The sequence below is a fragment of the Corvus cornix genome, chromosome 10, assembly GCF_000738735.6.
Source record: "Corvus cornix cornix isolate S_Up_H32 chromosome 10, ASM73873v5, whole genome shotgun sequence".
Taxonomy (NCBI): domain Eukaryota; kingdom Metazoa; phylum Chordata; class Aves; order Passeriformes; family Corvidae; genus Corvus; species Corvus cornix.
The window spans coordinates 6,874,266-6,900,512 of record NC_046340.1 but is presented as its reverse complement, the minus strand read 5'-3'; the positions used below and the strand labels follow the sequence as shown (position 1 = coordinate 6,900,512).

The 26,247-nt window shown below is 46.3% G+C and overlaps 1 protein-coding gene across 1 annotated transcript in view; it reads right to left on the bottom strand.

Moving 5' to 3' along the window:
• Positions 1–26,247, bottom strand: part of SLCO3A1 (solute carrier organic anion transporter family member 3A1) — a 137,696-nt gene that overhangs the window by 29,869 nt on the left and 81,580 nt on the right. The window contains exons 3-4 of the mRNA XM_039557597.1: positions 5,889–5,987; positions 2,743–3,006 (exon numbers count right to left, since the gene is read on the bottom strand). Of these exons, the coding sequence (XP_039413531.1) occupies positions 2,743–3,006; positions 5,889–5,987 (363 nt within the window). The remainder of the gene's footprint in view (positions 1–2,742; positions 3,007–5,888; positions 5,988–26,247) is intronic.

Sequence of the window (26,247 nt, the reverse complement as noted above, 5' to 3'; positions counted from 1 at the left end):
TTTCCTGGCATGAAAATACCCCACAGGAAGAGATCCCAGGGCTTCCCAAAAGCTGAGCCCTCCCTCCTGCTTAGACCTTGACAGAGGTGTAAAAGATTGAGCATGTTCCTTTTATATTAGTCCTGGCTTTTTTTGCATGCTAAGGCTAGAGAAAAGCCAAAGAATCTCAGCCAGCCCTCCATCTCACTGACTTTCAGCAGAACTTGTGGTGTCTGGAGCATCCTCCCACGTGCCAGCCGTGCCACGTCTCTAGCTGACAGCCATGACCCAGCTCAGAGCATGTCCCCAGCTGACACTACCCTGCTTCCTCTCCTACCATGTCCTTTCTCTTGTGGCAGTCACTGCAAGGGTTGGAAAAAATGTAATAGAAAATGATAAAGCTCATTCAGTAGCAAAAAAGGAGACGCAGTTCATTCTCTAAGGATGTGCTTGATACAGAGGGTGTTTGCATAATCAATCCAGAGAAACAACTCTTCCTCCCCACACTTGCACGAGAGATGGACAATCTGCACCTCCATGCAGACATGGACTTACAGCAGGAACAGCCCTGCCCGGGACAAGCTGCAGAGACAACGCTTGCTAAGAATGAGGCACGGTTATAGCCATACAAACACCAAGGAGCATTTCTGGTCCCAGCCCCTGGTACAGATAAGAAAAGCCCAGAAAAGCTGTCGTTGTCCCATCCCTGGAAGTGTTCAGGGCCAGAATGGATGGAGCTCTGAGCAACCTGGTCTAGTGAAAGGTGTCCTTGCCCATGGCAGGGGGATTGGAACTACATGATCTTTAAGGTCCCTTCCAACTCATGCCATTCTATGATTCCACAGATTCTGTTCAGCTTCACAAATGCATGCAAAATCCAAGGCCATATTAGGACAGAAGACATGACTATGCATGCACATGTATACTTTTAAGCTCTGTATATAATTAAAAGTCCTTTTTATTCTAGGAAAAAGCTTAAACAGTCTTGACTTCCTCCAAAGGAGAATCAACAAATAGATTACAGATACTAGGAGCTGCCACAAAGGAATGCATACAGATATTCCAGCTGCTACGGAAGTAATGTATACCCACAGGAAGATTTAACCATCACCTGAAACACTGCTCCTCAGGAAGGACGAGGTGTGTTTGCCTTCCCTCATGGAATGTCTGAACATCTCCAGGCAGGCACTTCAGCCACACGACTCTTGACCACATTCCGACTGTGACAACAGTGGCAAGGGACTTGAAAGGAGATGTCAGCTACCAACCCCGTGTTGTCTGTGACAACCTCAAAGGAATAACTAAAAAGGTCATTCCTTGTCTTATTTGATGTGATGTAAATTTTATTTCAAAGTCCATCTACAAAGAGGCTCCTGGAATACCGACTGATCCAAAATGGGGTTACCTGCAGAGAGAGGACTAACATGGAGGACTGTGGTGCCTCCTAATGCAATCAATACTTGAAGCATATGGACGTGGCAGTTTCATTTCTCTACTTCAATGAGCAACAGATGCTCAGTGAACCCCCCATGGCCTCCCTGTGTGCAAGATGCTCAGCATCATCCTCAGGCTGAACTGCTGCCCCTCCGTGCAGCAGGGATACGTCATATTCTTTCATTTTTCTGTATGAAAACCTGCAAACATTTCCAGTGTGTACTCCAAAAGCTCAGTGGCCACAAGCAGACACTCTGATGTGTACACAACAAAAGCCACAGAACTATTCATATGGACCTACCATGGGAAAAGCCCATGCAAGAGAAAATCCTTGCAACAAGGATGAAAGGATGAAGAAATTAATTTTACTGACAGAGTTTCAAACTATTTATCCCTCTACCTTTCTTTTGAATTTCCTCATCAAGTCAAAATTTCACATCTTTGACCTTCCCTTAATGAACAACCGCATCAACTATTCAAGGCTTTTTTTTTTTTTTTAGACAACACTTTTTTCCCCAAAGTCTCTTCTTCCTTCCCACCCGCTCTTCATTCAACTCCCAATTAAGGTGACTGCACAGGGAGTAAGTGATTTTGTCCTCGTTTATCTAAATGCATCAGGCAGTAATGAAACTCGCTCTGCCACAGCAACAGGGAGTGGGAAGCAGCCACCAGTGCTACAGAAACACCCTCTCAGATGAAGGATTTTCCAGCGCAGCCTAGAGAAAGGGTATTTGCCCACACTCTCCCACGAAATGCTGGATCCTCAGCTGACTTTAATTAGAGTCACCTCCATTTCCATCACTGCAGGACATGATGTGAGGCTTTCTCTCTAATTTGCTACAAATCACGCTCTGCCCTGCCATTTTGCTGCTATTCTGGGCTGGCATCTCCCTCTTCCCATTTCAGTTTACGAGCTGTGGTGATGCCCAGCACTCGTTGCTTTGTATCTGGGATTGCACTAAGCTGAAGCTCAGATGCTGGGAGCTCCCAATTTCTTTTAAGTGCCCTTGCTGGCTCGCTCTCTGTTTTGGGAGGCAGATGGGAGCAGGGACAGCACGCTGGAGAGCAGTTCACAAATTGCTCTGGCAACTATGCTGCCCTTCATTTTTTTACCAACTCTATAGGACTAGCATACGTTTCTGAAGCTCTGCAGCTTAAAAAAACCCAACGCCTTCAAGTGGAACAAAGTCTCTCTTTCAAATGCAGACACCACCAGCGATAATTAGAAGCTGGGGACTGAAACTTCAGGCCACTGATTTTTTGGAGGACTTTTGGGGGGGACAGAGGACCTGCTGCTGAGCCTCACAGACAACACAACGAGCGTCTCACCTCTCAGCTGCTGGAAGCAGGTCGTGCTGCTCTCCCCATCCAGCGGGTGCCGCAGGACCCCGTTGCTGGGCTTGGGCCGCTCGTATTCCCGCTCGGGCAGCATGGCCTGCTCGCTCTCCCCGGCGCGCTCCGGCCGCGGCGGCAGCGACTGCGGGAACCCGAACATCGGCAGGGACGAGAAGAAGAGTAAGGCACCACAGAGCAGGAAGCCTCCCCACCACGCTCCGATCCACCGAGGGTCGTCCGGGGTTATGTCCAGCTTACCTGTGGGGGGAGCAAACACCAGTCAGGGGTTTGGCCATGGGGAGAGGAAGACAACGGTGTGAGGATCCCGTGGGCTGCAAGGTGGTTGTAGGGGCCTTTGCTGGCTGATGAGGAGCATGAGACACAAGGTGGGAGCCCACAGTGCACCCCGCAGCTGTAGCATGTAGCCACCAGTGCACAGTGACCTCCACATCCAAGATCACCTCTTCTATCTAGATGGTACTTCCAGCTTCTGCAACACCCTGTAATCAGAGCTTCTCTCCAGTGTTTTTGGCTCTGCCAGCTCTAGGAAGCTGCTGTACACCAGTCAGTGTCCCCTGTGCTGGCACTGAGGTTTTGGACATCCCTGTCCCAGTGTGTCACACTCCCCTGACACACCTGCACAGAGAAGCAGCAGCACACACAAGGACACTGCATCTCCATCCCTGCTTACCCTGTTTTCCCAGGAGCTCAATGCTCCCCCTGCTTTGAATTCACATGTCTTTTCAGCAAAAGAAAGATTGGCATTTGGGCTTTAGGGACACCTGTGAATGTGTGGAGGGTGAAACAGTCCTAAATATTGGAAAAGAAACCCACCCACTGCATCAAATGGGCTCAGGAAGGTAGAGAAATAATCAGAAAATGAAGAAAAGCAAAATAAAAGGCAAGGGTATGCTGTAGGCCACCACTCAGTAGAGATAAGGTATAAGAAGGGTCTGAGTCAGTGTGGGGAAATAAAAATAAACAGCAGGAGAGGAAAAACTGTGTTCCTAACTGCTGCCTTGCTGCCACAGCCACAAGGGTGCCCTGTGCTGGAGCTGATTCCTGGGGGAGATCCAGGTCCATGGGGCTGGAATAACAAGTTCCTCTGTTCATGGTGACTCTCTGGTTACTGCCACTCTGAAAAATCTGTCTCAAGTGAGGCAATCGAGTTGTCTCTCAAGCAGAGACAGAAGGAAACTCTTTTCTCCTTAGGGAAAATAACATGTAGCTCTCAAACACAGATAAAGTTTGAAAAATAGTGTTGTGGAGGGACTGGATTCTTGTGCTGTCACTTCCTCCTGCCTGAAGCGCACTTTTTTCAGGTTCTTGGGAACACAACAGTGTGAACAGTCAGGCAAATCAGAGTCTTCTTCATATTCCCTTCCTAAAATAGCTGCTGGGTGACAGCGAGTGCAGCACCATGCCCTGCCATCCCACACCTGCCCAAAACAGGACAAGGCTCAACCCCCTGGAGCTTGTTCTCCTTGTGCCACCTTGAGCTGCAAGGCAGAGCCAGCTGCAAAGTGGAAATTCTTTCCCATACATAAATCAACAGAGGCCATGTGTGCCCCCAGCTTTTGCATGACAGCAACTGACCACGGCCAAAGCCAGCAGGACCTGGAGCTGGGCAGCTCTGCACCCTCCCTGTGAAGTGGCTGAGGCACAGCCCTTCCAGGCTTCTCAGCAGTAACATTTTACAGTTCTCCTCTGTGGCTCTGTATTTGTCTGGGCTTTTTGAGCTGTAAATACTGAGAGCAATGTCTTATGTTAAAAATGGCCAGAAGACATCAAATTAACTTTTTAGCTAGGTCAGCGTCTTGCCTCTGATGGTAACCAGCTGCAGCTGCCCAGAAAGTCTACAAGAATAAAGTCAGCATGTATTTTTCTTGTGGCTCGGGGGCTTTCTAAGCTAAATTTGGTGTTGTGTTCATTTTTTGTGTATATAAACTTGTCCAATTGCTTTAAAATCCATTTGGAGATTTTTAGCACCTTATGGTGAGGAGTTCTACTGGGAGATAAAGTATTTTGCTATGTACATTCATATTTCAGTGTAAATTATACTAAATGGTCAAATATCTAACAGGTTTCACACAGCTCCTCTGTCAAACAAGGCTTTGGTAAAGCCAAGGAATGAAAAGGGGCCGTGTGGTGTTTGACCAAACTGCAGCCAAATGCTTCAGCCATCCCAAAAGATACTTCTTTCTCATTTGATGTTATTTACAATTCTTCAGCTGCCATGTGCACGTGAGACCAAAAAAGGCAGTAACACTTTTGCAGATTTGCACAATTCTGTTCTGAGTCCTGCAAGGTTCAACTCCATCCAAATGCACCCTGTGACAATGTATTTGCAACATTACAGAGATGAAATGCACCCTCAAAGGGACAAAACCCCTGCATAAGGGTCTGTGAGGTTCAGTGGAGCTGAGAACTGTGGAAAAAGCATCTGAACAACTGAGGAAAGGAATGAAGCATCAGGTTTGCTGTGTTGCCAGAGGGCCGGGGAAGCAACGGAGAACAGCCTGTTACATGTTGCCCTCTCATGGCGAAGAACACATAGTGCAGGTACCAATAAGAGCAGAATTCGATCTAAATGAACGAAAGGACAATTTGCAAACAATCTGCTTTAACCCGAGTGAAGTCGAGGTGAGCAATAATTATTTAGTGCTTTGGAGAAAAGCGATAATGCTGTGGGACTGAAGCTACCCATCCAAGCAGGGTCAAGGGCAGAAGGTGCTGGGCATGGGTCTTACTGGTGTGCCTCCATCGGAACGTGGATGGTTCCCCCATGCCCTGGGATGGCAGCTCTCCAGTTTTCACCCCACAGCTCTGGACACAGCTCCCCTGGTATGACAATGCCACAGTGCTATTTCGAGGTGTCCTCTAAGAGCTGGGCTGAAACCCATCTCACAGCAGAAAACCCACAGAAGGGAATAAATTTTAACCACTACAAATCTGTTATTTATCAGGACAGAGCTGAAACCTTTTGAATCCCAGTCTTAAAACCCTTCTAAAGTGATGCTCATACATGCAAGAGGCACTCAAGATGGAATGACAGTTTCCTGCTTATGAGCATCTACATTTCTGTCCTGCTGGTACAACTTCAGCGTATTTGATTTGAAACCAAAGCCAGTTCTCCTTACTTGTGTCAATGAAGACCGCATCCACATAGATTTTGGTACAGAAGGAGCCCAAGATAAATCCACAGGCTGGTCCAAATACCAGCATCGTAAACAGGATGCCTACAAGGAGAGAGAAAAGAGAAGATTAGTACTAGGCTCTGGTTATTCATTGCAAGTTGTTCTGCTTGTCTCCTGTGAGATGGCATCACCTTACTGATGCCAAATAGATAGGGATAGTCTCTGTGTTGACTGCTCCAGGCAAAAGAGCACCCTAAATGTGTTTTACTTTTCCATATCTCTTCTGGAAAATGAACAGATGGAGGTGTGATAATGCTGAAGGATTTCTATTGAGCTGAGAAGACAGTGTGGACATATGCCGTGTTTTGGTCGGCTGGCTGCTCTAAAAGATGTCTTACTCAACAGCACAAGGTAAAGCAAACCTGCCTTCTCCCCACAGGCAAGTCTGTCTTTGCCACCTCCAGCTAAAATCCTGGTAGACAGAATTTTCAGACATTAGGGACAGCAAATCTATGAAACGAGCATTGTCACAGACTGCTGGATAAAGTCCCTTTACAGAAGTAGGAGCACTTTCCCAAATCTGTGAAGCCCTTCTCCCCATCAGACACACACGGAAAATATTCATGAAGGTGTGTGGATCTTCCAGCCTCTCATAACTGCTTGTTCTTTCTGCAAAACCTGCATGAAATTGCCAGTGTAATGCCAGGAGAAGAGCTATTATGAATAAATTACTTATTTGTTTCCATACAGTACTTAGAAGCATTTATTTTCACTCCCATTTTGGCCCTGAAACAGGAATGCTACAGGCACAGTGCCAGCTCTCAATTATCCAGGGAAGAAAGGTGGGGGGACACAAGGATAATCCAGAAAAAGAAGCAGCAAAAATAAAACAAAACATTTTCAAATTAGACAATAAGAACATATTTGGTACCTTCACATTTGGGATAACAACAACATTTGGGAAAAACAACAAAAAGTCCCCCAAGGACCCTTGTAAATGGATTTCTGAAGGGAGCAGGGACAGTCTGAGCAGTATGGAGCAGAGCAAGAGCCTGCTTGTTCCCTCTGAGCAAGGCATTGCTGATGGACTCATGCGCCTGGTGAGGGGGGGACCCCAGCAGAGATGTGCCAGCCTGTGCCAGCACCAGTCTTGGTGTCACTGCACTTCAGAAATGGCCCATGAAGGAGCTTACTTGCATCTGGGTGCTTTGCTCACTCTCCTGATCTCTCTGGGGGTGTTGCCTGGCATCTCAGTGCATTTATAATGCACTTCAACACAGCTATCTCAGCCCTCAAGTTCCTTATCTGGAAACTTTTAATTCCCAAGTTCCCTCTCTGTGCATTTCTCAGGAGCTGGAGAAATCATCAGAGCTGCAAAAAAAATTCCCAGACCACCATCCCCAGGCAAGGCAAACCTCACCTGCTGATGATGGCGTAGCCAAGCAGAATAAACTGGTATGGTGAGAAGCAACTTCACCTTCATTTTTAAAATGCAGGGTGCAAACTAATTCCTCCAGGTTGCTGGCACTGGGACTTGGCTGGATTAATAACCAGGGGCAAAGCAGAGGTGCCTCCAGCCAGCTGCTCACATAGGAAGCCGGCACATTAATGCCTTCATGGCTCTCACCTACAGCAGCACGAGGGACAAACGAAGGTGGTGGGAGGGAAAGAAGTGCCAGGTTGTATGAGCTGCAGTGAGGAGTCACTGCTGTCAGGGCAGCAGCAGGAGCTGCCAGCCCCAGCCCTGTCTCTGCCAAGCTCAAAGCTGCAGCAATGGCACCACACTGCAGCCCATGCTTAAATCAGTCCCCAGGGTCTCTGCCTGTGATGTCCATGTCACAAGTGGACCAGCCGTCTCCTCTCCTGCAGTCACCTTGTCCTGGGGTGCTGGGTTTGTGCTCCATGATCCAGCATTAATTGGGGAATTTGTGCTCCTCGAGCAAGAGAGCTGCTCAGGAAACCCGTGCCTTGCTCCTTTGGGGATCTATAAAGCCTCATGTGGGATTTCCCTGGTTACCCGCAGAAATACTTCATGGGATGTGAAATGAGGCAAGAGACCGGCTGGGAGAGCAGAGAAAAAGGGATTTAATTTCCCAGCACACTCAGCCCCATCTCCCCTCCTTCCCAGCCCTGCTTGGGGCTATACAATTTCCAACAGGATTTTATAAAATATCCATGTCACTTTTTTTTTTGTCACTAGATGGCATCAGTGTTTGTCATTCAGCCCCCAAACGCCACGTGGAGCAGGCTGGGTAACAGTGCTGCTCATCCTTGTTCCCAAAACACGATGGTGGTTCCCGGGGTCCTGCAGCCCCATGGAGGATGGCACTGACACAGGGCACTGTTGTCACCCACGTATCTGCCAAATACACACTCAGTCTGTGCCCCTTCCCGTTTGTGTGAAGAAAATCACAGGTTTTAGGACAAACTGTTCTGTAACTGTTAAGTTTTTAGTCACAGAGTTTAAGGAGACAGCATCTAGCAGAGATTGCCATGGCTATTCCTGTGATGAATGAGACAGCATTCAAATATCATTGAAAACTGAACATTAATTACAAATTTCTACGTAATTATGGTCAAGCACATAAAGACATGCTGGGCCCCATATCATCTGGGGAGATGACAAATGGAGCTACTCAGGCAGAAGGACAAGGGCCAGTTCTACCCTTTAGGCAACACCTTTGGATGCACCAGTGTTGGGTCAAGGAGGGCTGGAAGTCTGCCCCGTGATCTCCAAAGCACAGAGCTGTCTGACCATGTGTGTACAGGGAAAACCACAGAAATGGTGTTTTTTTCATGGAGCAAAGTGCCAAGACAAAGAACATGGAAAAAGATCATCCTTCACTGAAACCAAAAAGGAATTATTTCCCCCTTTTCCCAAAGCAGAAGAGAGCAGGGACCTGTGGCTGGTGATCCAGCAGCAGCAGGGAGATGCTTGCAGACAACTAGCTCAGAAAAAGGCAAACATTGAGAAAGCCATGGCCAGTGTAGGTACAGGCACAGGTGACAGCTGAACACTGCCCCTCCTCACACTACTGCATCTCAAAATCACTATGTAAGAAACAAGCCCTGTCCCCAGTTATTAAAATACCACATTTTACATCCTCGTGGCTGCAGGAAGGCACGATTTGCTCTGCAACATCCTCACTAGAGGGCAATGTGGGATAGAGCATCCACTGAAACACCTATCTAACATCTTACAAAAGCTATTAAATTATTATTCACCTCTAGGCTAGCTTAAAAAAACCCTTAATTGTGTTTTATCTTTTTCTGTAGTTTGTCCTAAAATCAAGAAAACAACCAGTTTACCCCATGCCCTTTTTTACCGTTTTTTAAGACTCCAGCAAACTCCTAGGGTTGCAGTAATAGTATTTTACACTTTAATTCACTAATCAAGCAGATTGTGGAAAAACCCAAGGCATGGAATGTCACAATGAATAGTCCAGGGTCTGTACAGAGCAGGAGCATGCTCAAGGATCAATGGAGCATGCTGCTGGGCACAAAAAGTAGGCTATTAAGCAATTGTGGATAGTGCCTGTGGTTGAACATTTATGCAGAATTGAGGACACAAGGGGAAATTAGGCAAGTTAGAATTAGCTTAAGACATCCTTCCCTCTTTTGAGAAATGCTGCACAACTGCTACCACCCTGGCTATTAGGAGAACACTTTCCACATCACCCACCTCGTCATGCAACCACAAAGCTGCTGCTTAGTGGAGAAGGAGTTCCTGCAAAAGCCCTCTTCCCAGTGCCGGGGCTGCTGCTACGGATTAAGATGTGCTAAATTTGTGGCTGGCTTTAATACCACTTGCTTCGTTTTTTACCATGTTTCCCTCTGACTTTTAGATCAGTCTGATTTAATGGAGCCAGAGGACACTGATACCCAGAGAGAACACATCAAAGGTCCTATCCTGGCTCCACGAGGCTCTTGGGAAATTCCCACTGATGCCAATAAAACCAGTGATCAAGTATAGGTACTGAAATTTCATGGTATTTTTATTTTTAATCTCAGAGTTGTTTTTAAAATTCTTTCTAAATTATGGCAATTCTTAGAAATACTCCAGAGAAGTGAGTTAAAGAACAAAGCAACTCTCTTGGGACAATTCAAATGTTTTGTTTGGTAACTCTCAAATACTTCCTTCCAGTTTGTGTCCTTTTAGAGCACAATTACATCTCAGTTTGAAAACAGCTAACAGTTTTCAGTTTAACTGCTCTACCCCCCTCATCAGTCTCCCTGCCTCCCAAAAAGGCAGGAAAAAAAAAAAAAAGTAGCAAGTAGGGCTGCACTGAGAAATCAGAACTATCTTCCTCCCCCATCTTTTCAAATGGAACAATTTGCTAAATCCTACTTTGTCCTGTCAACTGACATTTTCCAGGGGCTGAGGAAAGGATTGGGACAGAGGGAGTATTAGATCTGACATTTTGTGATGAGATTTTATCACTAGTAAGGTCCAAGAGTGATGATGCAGTTTGCCATCAGAGCAAAGGGAAGGAGCAGCAGCAGGTACCACATCTGTGGAGAGACAGTGGCACAGAGATGCTCAGTGAGTCATGCAAAGTGCACAGGAACCCAACTGCAGACACAGAGTTAACGGCTGTCAGTATTTCGGTAATAAAGACCTGTCCCTTGGTGTTTCAAGTTGCTTTCCAGTAGCAACAGGATCCTGAAACATGAGCAAACCTGTGTTGTTTGCAGGGTAAAACAGGTGAAGCATCAACTCAATCCCTGTAATGAATTAACTGGGGACAGCAACTCCCAGGCTGGAAATAAGGTGTCGAGGGAGACACTGCAAGGCTTGCCAGTCTCACCGAGGTGCAGCCAGAGGCATCTCAGGTACAGTTCACTGAGGAATGAGAGCAGGTTCAGCACAGTCATGGGCTCAGGAAAAAACACACGTGGGCAGCTAAACAACACCAAGTCATTTCGCTTCAAAGCCTCAGCCCTACCAGAGGCTGAGGACATGAGGAAATTTATTTTGGAGGGCTGCCAACATACTCCAGGCAAAGGTGAGCTGGGTAGGTGAGACAGGAGAAGGAAAAGGAGCATCTCCCACAGCGGGGCTGGCTATCAGAGCAGGAACCATCAGCAGTGACTCACACAGTGCTTCCCAACCATGGGCAAACCCCTGGTGCAGCAGAGAATCCTGTTTTATTTTAGCTATGGAGTTGTCACTGGTATCTGCTGGGTCCCCTGGAGCCAGGTTGCTCCTGCCTTGGCATTTCCATGAAATTGGAAAGTGTAGGAGATTATTCACTGTGCTCCAAAGGATCAGCACACCTTCAGCAAAGCACATGGTCAGAGAAATGCCTCCTCCCCCTTGCACCATCCCAGGGGACAGCTTTGGTGGGCAAAAAGCTGATCAGTTTGGAAGATGTGGGAAACTTTTGCAAAACAGTTTGTCCTTGCATCAAGTAACTACATCCCTGTAGAGGAAGGGATCAGGGAGCTAAATGCGATCTCTGTCAGCAACTGGGTGTTAAAGTGACCATCACAAAACACAGGTTCTGGGGTGTGTGGGGGAGGGCACAGCACAGACCCCACCTGCCATGGCCATGGGAGTGCTGCTGTGGTCATGGGACAGCATCCGGCCAGGAATGTCACCCCCAGGCTCCTGCCTGTGCAGGACCAAGCTCTTTCTAAAAGCACAAAGGGAACTGGCTTTGCAAAGCACGAGATAATCTCAAAACCCTGCTTGTCCCACATTTCCCGATGCGTGGAGGACCAGGCAGGCCAATGGACAGGGATTACTGGAATATGGTAATTCATGTGCTCTGTGACCTGCCCTTAAAGAGACACCAGCCCAGCACAGCCTGTGGGAACCAAAGGCATCCTGGTACAGACTGGGGATGCTGCATCCTCCTGCACACCACGTAGCGGCTCTCAAGGGCTTGGGATAAAGGTTCCACACTCACACCTGGTGGGCAAAGCTTCAGTGGGTTTTCTCTGACTTCTATCAGTTGCTGTAACCTCAAAAACGCACAGTAAGGGTAGAGGGAGGCTGTTTGCTACACAGATGGCTTCTTTCCACAGCAAAACCTGCTGGAGTCATCCAGCACTGCCCAGCCTCCCGGGCAGACAGCGTGCCCATGAGCTGCCCATGCCCACAGGAGTGCAGGGATGCCTACATTCCTTCTCAGCCCTTGGTCTCTCATTCCCAGCTTTGCTCATTTACCATGGAAAGACATAATTTTTCCTGCCATTCAGCTCCCTCTCTACACAACCAGCTGCCCATCACCACCTCCTGTTCCCTTATGGCTCCTGCTTACTTGCACCGGCTGTAGGAAAGGTGAAGAGGTGGTGTTGGACCAGTGGCGTGTTTTGATTTGTTCTGCTTCCTCAGTGCAACCATTGAAGCGAAGGAAATGTTCAAACAGTCTGGACAGACATTTCCAAGTGCCTGCAGCTGTTGATTAATGAGGAATAACGTTGGGATAATTCACTTTAATGTTTAGCCTTTGTCCTGATGGGGATCAAGGCGGTTCCAGCCCTGTATTGGCATGAGGTGGGGAGGAGTGAAGAGGTTGGGGGTTCATCCCATCTGTACAGTAGCACACATATTATTTATTAGTTCTGCCTTCAGGAGCTCAACACCAGCAGACCCCTCAGACACCTATTTAGGGTTGCTCAAGTGACGCCAAAGACAGGGATGGATGTCCTGCCACTCCCAAGGCATGAGAGGCTGGAATCCCTGCTCAGCCATCCCCTTCCCACGGACCATTCACTGCATCTCATTACTTTTCTACCTTTTACTTGGGACGTGCTGCAAGATGCACAAATACTATGCATGCTTTAGTAATCAGGAACACAAAATGTATTAGAATAAACTGCGTTTTAGTTCTGAGCTCTTCTCATTGATTCCACCGTTACAGCTCACTGCCTGCATCTGAGTGTGCAACACAACACCTGGAGAAAGGTCCGACAGCACTGTCCCAAGACATCCTATTTCTCACTGACAGACTTGCAGCTGCTTTTGGGCCAGTGGAGCAGCTCCAGAAAGCCTGCAAAGCAAAAGTTTTGGATTGAATCTGACTCCTCTCATTTCCATGTGACCATTTGTGATGCGAGAGCCATGGTTTAGTTCTTTCAGCCAGTGAAAAAAATTATTACAGAGTTTGAAACCAGGCAGCCTTGGACATCTCCCATCCTCCCCTCTTCGCTGATCAAACATTTCCATCAATACAACAAATCAGTTTCAGCAGCCTCTAGAATCTGCTCTTGCTTCATGAAGATGTGGGGGTTTAATGCAAGCCACCACTGCATGGAAGTGCTGCAGACTTCCTTATTTACCTCCAAGTTTAATAAGACTTAGTAACTGTAGCTAAGCTGGTTGGGGAGTTTCATTTACTTATCAAGATGCAATAAAAACATGCACTCATGCTACAGACATAACAAACTTCTAATATGATTCTTCCAGGGCTGCAGAGAGAGCCCATGGAAGTGGCCTGCCTCCTGCCCCCTGGAAAAGACTATTTCACTAGTTCAGCACAGTTTTTGTTCTAGCCTATATTTAACATTCAGATGTTAATCCCTGAAGAGATTGCTTGCACTTGAAAGTACATTACATGGCAGTCTCTCCCCGGACTATCAGGGTCCTTTTAAATATTGATATCCATCAAAATTCAGGATTTCTCTAAGGAAATGTCTGTTGACTTTGAGGTGAAATCTGTTTTCTATAAGCAGGTACTTTGCCTGGTGAACCACCGTGCATTTTCAATTATTACCAAGCCTTAGGTTTGTTTTATCAGCAAATCCCTGTCCCCAGCACTATCAAGGCTACATGTGAAAGGATCAGTGTTATACCAACAACTGACAGTCCCAGGGGATCCTGATGCACACATGGAATGTTTGCAGAGTGGCACAGAAGGGGATTGGACTTCTGCATTTAGGAGCACAAGCTCAGCATCCAGCCCCAGATTTTCCATAATGACTAGGTGCACTTGTGGCAGCTCAAAAGCACACTGATTAGCTAGTTTGTGCCCTCATTCTGATGAGCACAGAAATAAGGAAAACCCAAGCAAAACAAAACCAACACCCTCCCCCCCACAAAATAGAAAAAACTCTCACAAAACAAAATACAACCCCAAATCAACCAAAAACGCAACCCAGAGCCCTAAGTCTATTGGCTTTTAGGTCCCTCCTTTATCCAGCTGCTGAAACAGGATCACCAAAAAGATGGCAGAGAAACAAATCACACGATGAAAAAAGCTCCACAACCCTCAAAACTGCGTTTGCAAGAAAACAAAAATTAAAGCAGCCAATTTGTGAGCTCTGCAAGGTAAACTATGGGGATGTGCTCCCTACAGAAATCTTGGGATTAATTTGGTTGCACCAGTTAACACTGGGAACGAACTGTTCCCACTCCAGTTTTCCTCCCCAGCATTCCAGTCCCCTCCTAGGCAGCGGAGGGACCTCTTGCTGCATTTCTCTCCTCACTGATGGGAAGCTGGAGAAGAAATTTGCTTATGCTAATCAATCCCTGGCACCAGTCACACGAGAGCTAATCCACTGGCAGTCTCCATCAGTCTCTGCATATTTAACCAAAGCAGCGAACACTCACAGAGGATTATGAACGCAGTGGCATTGTTGTAGCAGTGTTTTCCTACTTAAGCTGCAATCACTCTGATGCTCTGTCTCTTAATATTTATACACACTCTACACACAAACAGTGTGCAGAATCACATCAGTGCATGCATGCATCCTGGTCAGACAGTGCCTACGAAAACACACGCACCACACGGTGATTTAATACATCTCCCTGCACTCAGTGCTGTCTCCGCCCTCTTCCAAAATGCTCACCTTCATGCTTGTTATTTCTATAAACCAGCATCCCTTAAGATAGGCATATTGCTTAATCCTCACAAAAGATTTGTCTCCTTCTGCAAAGGTTTTACAGGTAGTTTGGACATACATGGCAAGAGATTAGAGACTCAGGCTGGGTTAGGAGAAGTCTTGAGAAAGAAGCTTAAGAGTCAATTTTTCTGCCACTTTCTGCAAAAAGGAAACAATGAAACAAACAAAGTATGAACCCATGTCCTGTCCAGTCAGGGGTGTCATGAAAAGCTGGCGCTGAGCGATCTCTGAAAAATAAGGACGAGGCACTTGTTCCACCTACCCTGCTGGCTCACATTCCTGTCCCTGAAACTTGCTTGTTATCACATCAGAAGAAGTCAGCTCAGTTTAAGAAGTGGGTACAAGCACGTTCCTAACTATAGCGTGCAAATCCAGGGCAGGCTATTTACACCCTGACGCACGAGCCCACGAGCCACGGATTCCACACCTTCAACATACGGTGCAAACACACCAGCCGTAGCCGTGGGCTTGAACCAGCAATTTCCACCTTGCAAGCAATTTTCCCCTTGTGCTAATTACCTTGGGAGGCAGCCACCAAAGAGACTTTGGAAGAAAAGAAGCCACATGCTCCAGCGCCAAGTACGGGTTTTTGAAAGGCTGAAGTCACACGCCTTCGAGCTGTGCTCGTCTCCTCCCAGCAGTTAAACACAAACACCTGTTCCACCAAATCCACGACGCCTCTGTAGCTACAGACGGGCAGATTTCCTTGTGCTGTTTCCCAGGAATTGTGCCAACTGTAGGTTTGTATGGAAATATACTTTTAGGGCACTTTCCTCTGTCTCTACAGGACTGCAACTCTGCTCTGAGTTTGTTGACTGATGTCCCCTTTAATACTGGGTGGTTTTGATCCTACAGAGGAGTGTAGGGATACATTAAAGACCTGCACAAAATTGTTCCCAGCCTTCTCTCCCCTGCTCAGATGAGCTGTCCACCCCACCTGCGAGCACAACCTGAGTTTGCTCAACAGACATGAGCCCCTTTTGAGGCTCTTGCACATTTTGACCTCTATCACCTGAATTCTGCACAAGTCAGCACCTCCTTATACTCTAAAATACACTAGGGGGGAAAAAACCCCAACAGCTCATACATCTGAGAGTACAATGAGCTATTCACACATACGATTCTCAGAGCCTGTAAAATGTGAATTTTGGCACTTGGAGGTTGGTGTAACACCACCTTCCCTTTTTATTTATTTATTTTCAGCTGTGTACTGAGTTCAGAACAGACACAACACGTTCTTTTGAGGAAAGAGCTGCCAGAACTGCCTCCCTCTCTCTCTAACCTCTGCCTTGGGGGTATCCCTTCCCACCCCACATACCTTAAATGAGAACACGTTCCATTTCTAACTGAGCTTTTATGTCAATACAGACAGCTTGCTTCTTTTCTTAGCAACGATGAGTGAGGAAGAAAAGTTCAGCTCTGTTTCCTCCCTGCTGGACTTCCTACATGTCTGTCTCACCATTGGAAGAACTCTTCCCTGCAGAATTCCCCACTGCTCCTTCCCACCTCTCACCTGACTGCAGCAGAGGGCCACTGCTGCATTTCCAGTCTTTTTCATGTCTGTAAAAGCATTTGCCATTTCTTTCTTGTGCTGACAGCACCTGGGATTTCAAGACCTTTCTTTCCTCTTAGCATCATCATCCAGAGAAGGGATTTTTCAGGGTTAGAGGACACAGACTCATCAGGTATGGTGCTGGATACCCCAACAGCCCACAGCTCCTCAAATCCCACTCTCCTCCCAGTTGATCAAGCTGTTACACGCACATCCATGAGTAATTCTCCATCCCAAACACAGCACCTGCCACAGAGTGTGACGCTCTGAACAATGGGTGAAAAGTTCATATTCCTGCTGTTCAGGCATTTCCATGCCAAGCAAACCCTCCCACTGGCCCACATCACCCCTGCTCCAGTGCTTCTGGCTCAGCTGATGGCTCCCTGGGAACATAAGCAATTCTAATTTATTTTTCTCCTTTTGTTTCATGTTTTTTCAAAAGGTCTTGAAGGAAAAACCCAGAACAATTAATGAGCAACGCAATATATGGTTTGTTCATCTGTGAAGGAAAGCAGGAAGAAAAGAGTGTCCAAAAAGCAACAGTTCCCTAAGAACTGCCTGGGCAGCTCCTGCCCTCCCCAAAAGCCATCAGCAAAGCTTTCACTTTTAGCAAGAGCAGTTCTCACACATTTTCAGATGTCTCTTCAAACCTCCCTTTGCTTGGCTGCTGTGCAGGTACAGACTATGCTGCACCGTGGAGGATGACTCGCAGGCAACTGGCACTGGGTAAGCCCATCCCAAATTTCTGAGGCAAGGAGAGGCCTGGGAATCACCAATGATGTCAGGCAAGCTGCTGGGAAGCCAGTACTGATAACAGTTATCTGTAGGCACCATTTAGGAAAGCGCCGCGCTTTCCTCTGCACAATAGATTTAATCTACTCTGGTAATGGCTGAGCTCTCAGGAAGGAAAGGAAATTAAAAACAAAACTTGTGTTGTTCTGCTTCCTCATATTGCAAACGCCATCAGAAAAAAGCATTTGCTCTTGACAATAGTCATTCTTTGCCCTGATCCAAATCTCACTGAAGTTTAGGGGAACTCTTACACTGATCGTAACTGGCTTTGGATCAAATCCACCATTTGCTTCTTAGAGCAGATAAATATTTGTTCTTACAGACGTTTAGGGTGCTGGCCTGGGACCTGCCAGACTTGGCTTGACGCAGGTGTCTCACACCTCCTTCTCACCCACCTCCTCCCTTTGAGGTCCCTCACTGCAGAGGCTGCTCAGCCCTTGGCCATACAGCTCCACCTGCTTCCTTTGGACAGTGGCAGGACTAGGCCAAGGTGTCTCCAAAGCATCCATGGGGATCCCCGTGGGAAATGTGGGGTTGGGGCTTTAGCTGTGCTTTGCTTCTTGGCAAGGCTACTTCTCAACAAGGTCTATGTAAACTTCTCACCAAAGGAAATTTGGGAAGCCTAAATACATATCATTTATGGGTGGGACAGCACTACGCTCCCACTAAACCTTCCAGGGAAGGCAAGGGGGGGGATCCAGTCTGACAACCCCCTCCAAACATCCCCCCGCACCAATTACCCCATGTGGGGAAGTCTGAGGGATGCCAGATGCCAGTCTGTTCTGGGGGATGGGGAGACTGGCTCGATGCAGGATAATCCCCCAGTCTGACTTCCAATGTAATTGTTTAGCAGTCGCTTGCGCTATCAGCACAAACCCTGCAGACTGCATCCAGAGGAGTGTGTTCCTGAGAGAGTGTTATTCAGCATTTCATCCCTAGTGCTCAGCCCTCCTTCCACTTGCCAAAACTACAGGCCACATGGGTTTTCCTGAGGTTTCTTACAAAGTCAGAAGCCATGGGGAGCTGCCAGCCTCTTCAGGGCTATTTTCATAAGAGTATTTCCTTTTGTGCCAAGGAGGACCCTGTCCCTGAAGTCTTTTTCCGCCCAGGGGAGAGAACAGCTGCTGCTATCATTATGGGCTTGTCTCCCTTAATTAAGCATCCACAGTCACAGCTGAAAGATGAAACAAAGCCCTTTTCCAGCCCTTCAGGAAAGGGGTTGGATGGAGGCTCTGGGAGAGGACAGCAATTCTCCCACAGTAGACCTGGAATTGCCTTTTAAGTTGAGAAGGGAATTAAAAGCAGCTGAATATCCCATCTAAAATCAATCACATCAGAATGGCCCAGTTAAGGGTGTTTAGTGGGAGGTCACCCTTGCCTTGGGGAAGCAACCCTAGTTGGCTAGGTAGGATGAACATAGGAAGGTCCATGATGGCCTCTAATTACTGAAACAGATTTTTCAAAATTGTTTCTATTACTCCTCCTCACTGCCCTTTCATGAGTTGGTGTGACTCTGCAAGGTCACTCTTCTGGGAGTAATGGCTTTAAGGATAAATACTCAATTTCTACTTTGTTCAGAGATGTCCATCTCTGAATTTGCTAACTTTTTGATGGGCTTTATGTTTTCAAGATGGTGAAGGCGTGGATTTGTTCTGCCTTTTTTTTCTTTTATTTGCTGGCTTGGTTTAAAAAAAAATAATTAATTTTTAAATTAATACGAGCATCTTCATTCCAAAATCTTTGGCTTCAAGTAGATTCTCTTTGTAAGCATCCCTTCATCCTGGTTAGATGACAAATGGAGCTGCAACCAACCAAATAACTGGCATATCTCTGAGTAGTATTTCTGGTGCTGTCACTCCTTCTCATCTCCATTTCTCATTCCTCTGTTAATGAATTCCTGGTAACTCTCTTATTTTTCTGACTGTTTATTACCTCTCTTCCAGCAAGCACCTCCTGGAAGATGTTAACCCCTTAAGACTGCATAGGCAAATGAGCTGCTCAGAAAATGAAACCAGTTTCAGACCATGCTACTCTGGCTGGACCTGAGCTGGACTCAGAGGTTTACAGTGCTTGTTAGCACCCACATGCTGCAAGTGCTGCCAGCTGAGCTGCCAATGCTGCCATTTCCAAGCCCAATCCTGTGAAGCAATCCAAGTTAAGATACTCATACTTTTAAAATAATCCAGCTAAAAAAACTGCTACAGGGAGGAATTCTAGAGAGCCTGTGACACGAAGCTGGAAATGGCAATTTCCAAACCAGCAAATACAGCTGTCTCTTATCGTCATTTCACAAGGTTTATCTCTACTGCAAAGTCCTGGTAAGTGGAATTGGTCAGAAAGCCTTTGATGGACCAGTGTGCCACTGGAAAAATGCAGTGGACGAAGCCAGGAAGCTTTATGAGACTGTGGCTACTTATCCTTACTTTAGTTTTTGGGAGGGGAAAGAAAAAAGACAGGATGTTAAAAATTCTCCCCAGAAATTCAAAACGGATCACATTATTATTTTTGGGGCTGAAAAAACACTGTCACTTCTGCGTGATGAATTTCCAGAGTGTGTGATACAGAGCCAAACAGAAAAACCCGAAGAGTTAACAAAACCACTGATCTCTCAGACACTTGGTTCTCAAAACATTCTGTATGGAAAGTTTTGAAGTTTGCCCCTTTTCCCTGCTCGCAGAGGAAGGCAGAGCTGCTCCACGCGGAGCCAGGCCCTCGCAGGCCGCGGAGCCGCCGCTCCCGCCCCGGCGCTGCCAAGCCCCGCGGGATGCGCTTGGCCGGCCCCCACAAACTGCCACATGTTTCAGCTGGTGTGGCTTTGGACGATGATCTACTTTCATTATTTTTGGCAGAGTTTGTCGCATTCTTTTGGACAGTAATTACATTTTCCAGGGCAGGCTTTCTGCCAGAGCTTGAAACGATGACCAACAGGCCCTTTTTAACCACCTGCTACAATTCCAGCCTTGATTAGTTATTAATGTGCTGTGAAAACCCATTGCAGAAACCACCCTTTCTGGTTATGTTACCAGGCTGGCTTCAGGAGAGGGAGGCTTGAAAGGAGAACAGGGAAATACCATAAGCAACAAAGACAGAAATTTGGAAGGCCTGAAATCATAGAGACTTTGTAGAACAGTACATGAGTGGGGACCAATTCGTAAGTGGGAACTTGCTTTGTCCCCACTGTTCCCACATCAGCTAGGACTGAGCAGCTGTGATATGATATGAGCAGCCCAACGCTAATGATACCTAAAATTAAGAACAAAACTCCTTGTAAAAATCTGGGATCTTTTTCACCCAGCAAGTATCAGGCTCCCATCTTCTTCTTGTGCTATAGCTGACTGTGGGAAACAGGAGGCTTGAAAGCATTGGGTTTCTGCAGATGTATTGGCACCTTCTGACTGCTTCCACCCAACAAATACCAGCTTCATGGGCTCATTCAAATTTGACAGAGAGCAGGGGTCTTAAACACACTAAATTATTATGACTGGAATGAATACGTGGTCCTGGAATAGCTGTGTGCTAGCTCCAAAGTAGCAACAGCCTGGCCACAAATGTTGTCTGTATTTATACGTATTGTAGATGCTTATTATGGGGTATCACAGAGAGATTTCAAAGCACAGAAGTTAATCTGTGGGCTGGTAGGATGTAGCAAGTTCATCCTGTCAGGAAAACTGGTCTTTCAGTCAGAAGAAAACCTCTAATTTCCTCCACCTTTTAATTTCTACCCTCTAATTTTTACCATCTCCTTGTTTCCAAAAAAAGAAATGATGGTTCCGTGGCACATGGGGATCAAGCCTTACATGAGGACAAATCACACTGTCTCTTGCTGAAGGGAAGTAAGAGGCTCCTGTCACTGCATATCACACAGTACAGGTACTTTCTTCATTAAACCACAGAAGACAGAGGATTGAGGCACCAAGAGGCTAAGGCATATGACCAAGGATACTCCAAGGGTTTTAGGGAATGATGATCCTAATCTTCCACCTCTTTTCTCCAGAGCTGGTGCCCAGAAATGCCCAGATTCCACATTAGATACTTTAAAGTCTGCTCTGATGGATCCCGTCTCATAGTTTGTGCAGTCACCCATTGAAGTGTATGTCCTTCTCCTTTTAATAATCAAGTCTTAATTTAATTTTCACTCATCGAGCACAGAAACAAGTCAAGGGCTTGGCACACATCACAGGCACAAAGGACACAGGTACCTGGTACCTTCTCAGTGCAGCAGTCCCAAAACAAGTAATCACAATTACACTCAGCAGGAATTTCTATTCTCTAGAGGTACCAAATTTTAAAAGAAACGTGACCAACAACATTGCTGGTGTCCTGCATAGCATGTAAAACCCAGCAAAACCCCCATTAATCCTGATTTAGGCCCACTTAAATAGCACATTTCTCTGTAGACTTGGTCATGAGTATGTATTGTCCAGGGTATATCAAGCTCCCTGACAACTCTCTTACTCCTTCAAAGCCATCAGGATTTCTCCAGCCAGGCTTTCCACAGCATCCTCCCAGCCTCTCAGGCTGCAGCTGCAGGGTGCCAGGGCTGGTTTGCAGCTTCCCTCTGAGTAGATCTCAGTAAAGCTACCCACATGATCTTGATAAAAATTAATGTGAAACTCTGCCATATGCCACCAAATCTGCATCCTGGGGGGGATACAGGAAAACTACAAACTTGGTTTCGTAGTAAAGCATCACCAATGAAATGGCCATCTCAGGGGAACATTCCACCTTCACTTTCAGTCTGCTCTTTTATCCTCTCCCCGAAGTTTTTATTAATAAAGCCAGCACTATGTTTATAAGGATCCAGAGCAGACACACAGAAGGCACTCTGTATGTATTGTGATGATTTCTGCTTTGCAAGACAGGCATATGTCTGCCAGAAAGCTCCCTGCTCTGCCCTTGCCAGTGTAACCTGAACCACGGGGAGGAGAAGGGGACTTGGTTTTTCACATTATCCAGGTTCTGCTCCTTTTCTCAACTCTAAAAGCATTTAAAGTTAATTCTTCTCATCACTTTTTTCCTTCACCTGATCAAATCCATGATTTAATAAGGAGACAAACATCTACAGACACCTTGGAGGTTCCTCAGTGCACGAGAAGTTGCCAAGAGAAGAAAAGCACACCACTGCTCACAGCTTTAGAGGCTTAGATTGTTCTATGGAAGGTTTGGCAAAGTAGCACAGAAAAAAGAAAAGATTTTTCCATCCCTGTGAAAATAATTCCTTTAGTCCAACGTTGAGACAAATCATCAGCCCTTGTGATTTATTTTGCCAAAAGAAACATTCCCATGACACTTCACTGAAATTACTGAAACATTATGTGTTGATAGAGGGGAAAAATAGCTACTTAAAGTTTGTTTCATCTCAATACTAAGTTATATAACAAGATCTTTTGTCTCCACCCAAATAACACAATGTTGGCAATCTCCTGTTGAGTATGTGGATAAATTTGATGCAAAACACCTCAGTTTGAATGAAGTGACCTTATAGAACACGTGCCACAGTAAGAAGTGTCCAGCAGACCTAACCCAACAATCACCCTGCAAGGTTCCCTCCACAAACCTGATGTGCCTTATTTTCCCAGCAGTAAGGTGCAAAAATCACAAGGGGGTTTCTGATCTGGATGTGACCTTTATGAACATCCTTAAACATGGACGTCGTAGCAGAAAGTTTTAATCACTGCATTTTGGCAGTGCACAAGACTATAGCAGGGCATTTGTTTGAAGGAAACTACCTGGGCACTGAAGTCATAGAGTGTTTTCATCTCCAGTGACTAACTGAAGCCTTCAGGCAAATTATTACACCTTTCCACTTAGGAAAGAGAAAAGTTTTCCTTGACACTAAATGACGATTAAGCACATAATACTAATAGGGGACAGTAGCCATTCAGAATGGCAATTAAAGTGTGTGTGCCACAAAGGACAGTTAGGAAATATGCAATTTTCACAGTCTAAATAGGTTAGAGTCCATCTAGTTCATGACTTCAGTAAGTGTATCACTGCTCTGCAGTATTACAGCAAAGCTGCTGGGTCACATCTACTTTTATCACCACAGTCAGTGCAGGACTGTTCCCTGGCTTTTGCAAGGGGATTATTTTCAGGTGTCCAGATGTACAATTTTACTACGTGGAACCGAGCATTCATGCTCACTGTTAATACCGAACTAGCGAACAAGGGGAGAAAATGTAGATAGGGAAAAAATGTACTTGATGCTGCATGTGAAAACCACCATTCCTTTCAGTAGCAGCTGTAATACAAAAAGAGGTGCTGACTGACACAGTCTGAAATTTGAAAATCCTTCTGGAGACACAGAGATCTATGATACTGTTAATAAAGGACCCTTCATCCATCCTGAAGTGACAACACTACACAGGCACTGCTGCCAACAGCATGTTTAATCCTGCCTTTTGAGTTCTCTGTAGCAGTGATCCTGCTTTCTACACACTGCTGGATAAGAAACGTGCTCCAACCTCCCCATCTGGCCATGGCAGGCAGTGAACAGAGCCCTGTTCCCCAAACCACCACTTTGTGCCACCCCTCCTCCTCCACAGCTCACAGAGGAAAGCGTTTGCAATCCTGTCACAACAAGAAAAGATAACGTGGAGGAAACCAGGTTGCCTCTTGGTACACAGAGGAGACAAGCCATTCCACAAACCTTTATAGCCCTTTAATACTGGCATTTGGAGTAACTGGGCTTGCACAGAAGCGCTGAAGAGAGGTTTTAATTTGTTTGAAAGGGGAAAAAGGAACTTGATGAGATCCATGCTGCACATCCCAGATACAACACCTACAGCTCTCCTCACCTGTCCCTGAGACAGGCACAGAAAGCCCATCCCTTTGCATGGGGGAGCTTGCTTTTGTTTAACTGTTCTCACAGCTTTTGCCATGGGTGATTATGAGACCTGAAAAACCCTCCAGACTCAGCAACTGCACTTCAAATCTCCTGGATGCTGCTCACCCAGTGCCTCCAGAAAAAAACTCCCAGTGAGGACTACTTTTTTTATAACCTGCCAAAGGATGAAGAGGCAACATCACCCAGGTATTAGAGTATTCCTCCCTCATCTGCCTCCAGGAGACCCCATCTTGATTGTTTCCCTTGACAGGGAAGTACATGCATCACTCCCTGTCTGATCCCAAATTTCACATGTGACTGTTCCTGAACTGGAAGCAAGCCAAAGGTTTCCAAACTTCTCCCTACCTCATATGCTGTCCTAGGGTTTGAACTTAATTGCTCAGAAAGCAAACGGGGGAAAAAAAAAAAGAAAAAGTATCAGGAGCAGTCAGAAAAATCACATTTGATACACACTAAGAATCTACCCCTTTCACTAACGAGTGCTTCTCTCTCCACAGAGGTTCTCAGACACATCTACATAAGAGGCTTGATTGAGCTTAGCTCTCTGGAATATGTGTCACGCCAGACCCAAATCACAGCGCTGTGATGTCACGGCCAGCAGCAGAGCTCAGTTCCCAAGACTTGCCTTTTTTGCACCAAAATAGCAGTTAAGCCTGAACAGGAAGTTCTGAAATATTCATAACGATGGAATTAGAGGTAACACTTAATCCTCATTACTCACTATTGGTATTTAGGCAGCATACTGTCTGGCTCCTGAATAATCCAGAGGCAGAAGGCAAAAGAAGTTAATATATGTGAACAGGGCACTGTCATTTCTGAAAAGTGACTCTGCGCTGCCTGTTGGCTCTGTGTAATCTTTGTGGGCAGAGGCAATGCAAATTCCTCTCCCGTTATCTGTCACTGTAAGAAAAATTAGAGCTGGCATGAATAAAGAAAAGACTAGACAGTTCCATCATATTCTGCTTGCAGCTACCTGGAGCTGCATTTACAGCGTACGAGTCGCATCGAAACTCCTCAGATTATTTAAGAACATTTTGGTGCGGGGCTCTCCATGCCTACACCACCAGGTCTGCCCAACAGCAGTAACAAATGTTGCTCTAAGACTTAAGCCACAGATAAATATTCCCTCTCAAGCGCAGCCATGACCTCTTTTTTACTTCTCATTATTCTTTTTGCTAGCAGTCAGGGCAGCTGGCCAAGCTGTCAGTGCAAAGGCATCCTACCTCCTTCTAGTCAAGAGCAGCCAGATTATCAAAGACCTGTTCATATGCTCAGTCACCTGTCTCATTTTGGTTTAGGGACAGATCAGAGGAGCAACTCTGTTCGCTGGGATCAAGGGTCAGCATCTCCTAAATACCAGCTAGAGAACTAAACTGCAGCTGACACAGCAGAGGCTAGAAAGGTCACATCTCTGTGGCCTCGGTTTAGCAACAACACTCATTTCAGGGGCTGCACATTCCACAGTCCTTGATCTCAGATTATTTTGGGAAAAAAAAGGTCAAAATATTGCCTTTCTTCCCTCTGAAGAAAGAACAAACTGAGAACAGAACACCTACATCGCTTTCCACTGCTGGCCAACAGCAGAGAAGACAATACAAGCCAAGACCCCAAGTTCTGCGGCCTCCCCAGCACCAAACATCTCACACACCTTGTGCTGGGTACCATCCTACCCATTTCTGGCTCTGCTGTATCTTCCCTCTTCTTCTACAAGGACATGAAAGCAGCAGCCAAGCTGAGGGTCCATCTGCCCCCATCACACAGATTTCCTTACCCTTCAGCCATGCTTTCCTCTCTCTCTCTCTCCTAGATGAAAGCTCCTGTTTCATCCCACTGCCATGACCAAGGCATCCCACTTCCACTCAACACATTAAAGCCCTTCAAGAATAGAGGTTGCTGCCTTCTGATAAAGCCAGCAAGCACCACGGTTTTGAGCAGAAACTTTGAGGTCACCGTCTATCGTGTCAGAGGGGCGAGGGAAAGAGGGGACATCCACAGAGGCTCTGTACCAATAAAAAAAGGCCTAAAAATGGACTGTCAGCTAGTAAAGCCCTTCAAAGAACTGCAGGAAAAGCACTTCTTACTCTCAGGAGTATAAAGATTCATGTTTCAGTGCTGCCACTGTAAATGAGGACACGTTGGGTACCACCATGTACTTCACAGGTTCTGCAAGCCATCTCTGTGATGGGGTGACTAAGGCACAAATTCAGGATATTGCCACCACAGAAAGGGCTGTGACAAAGTTTTGACTGGAGCACAGTCACTCCAGCTGGCTTCCAGCCTGCCAAGGGTCAGAGAACTGATCTCCAAAGCAACCTCAGTGA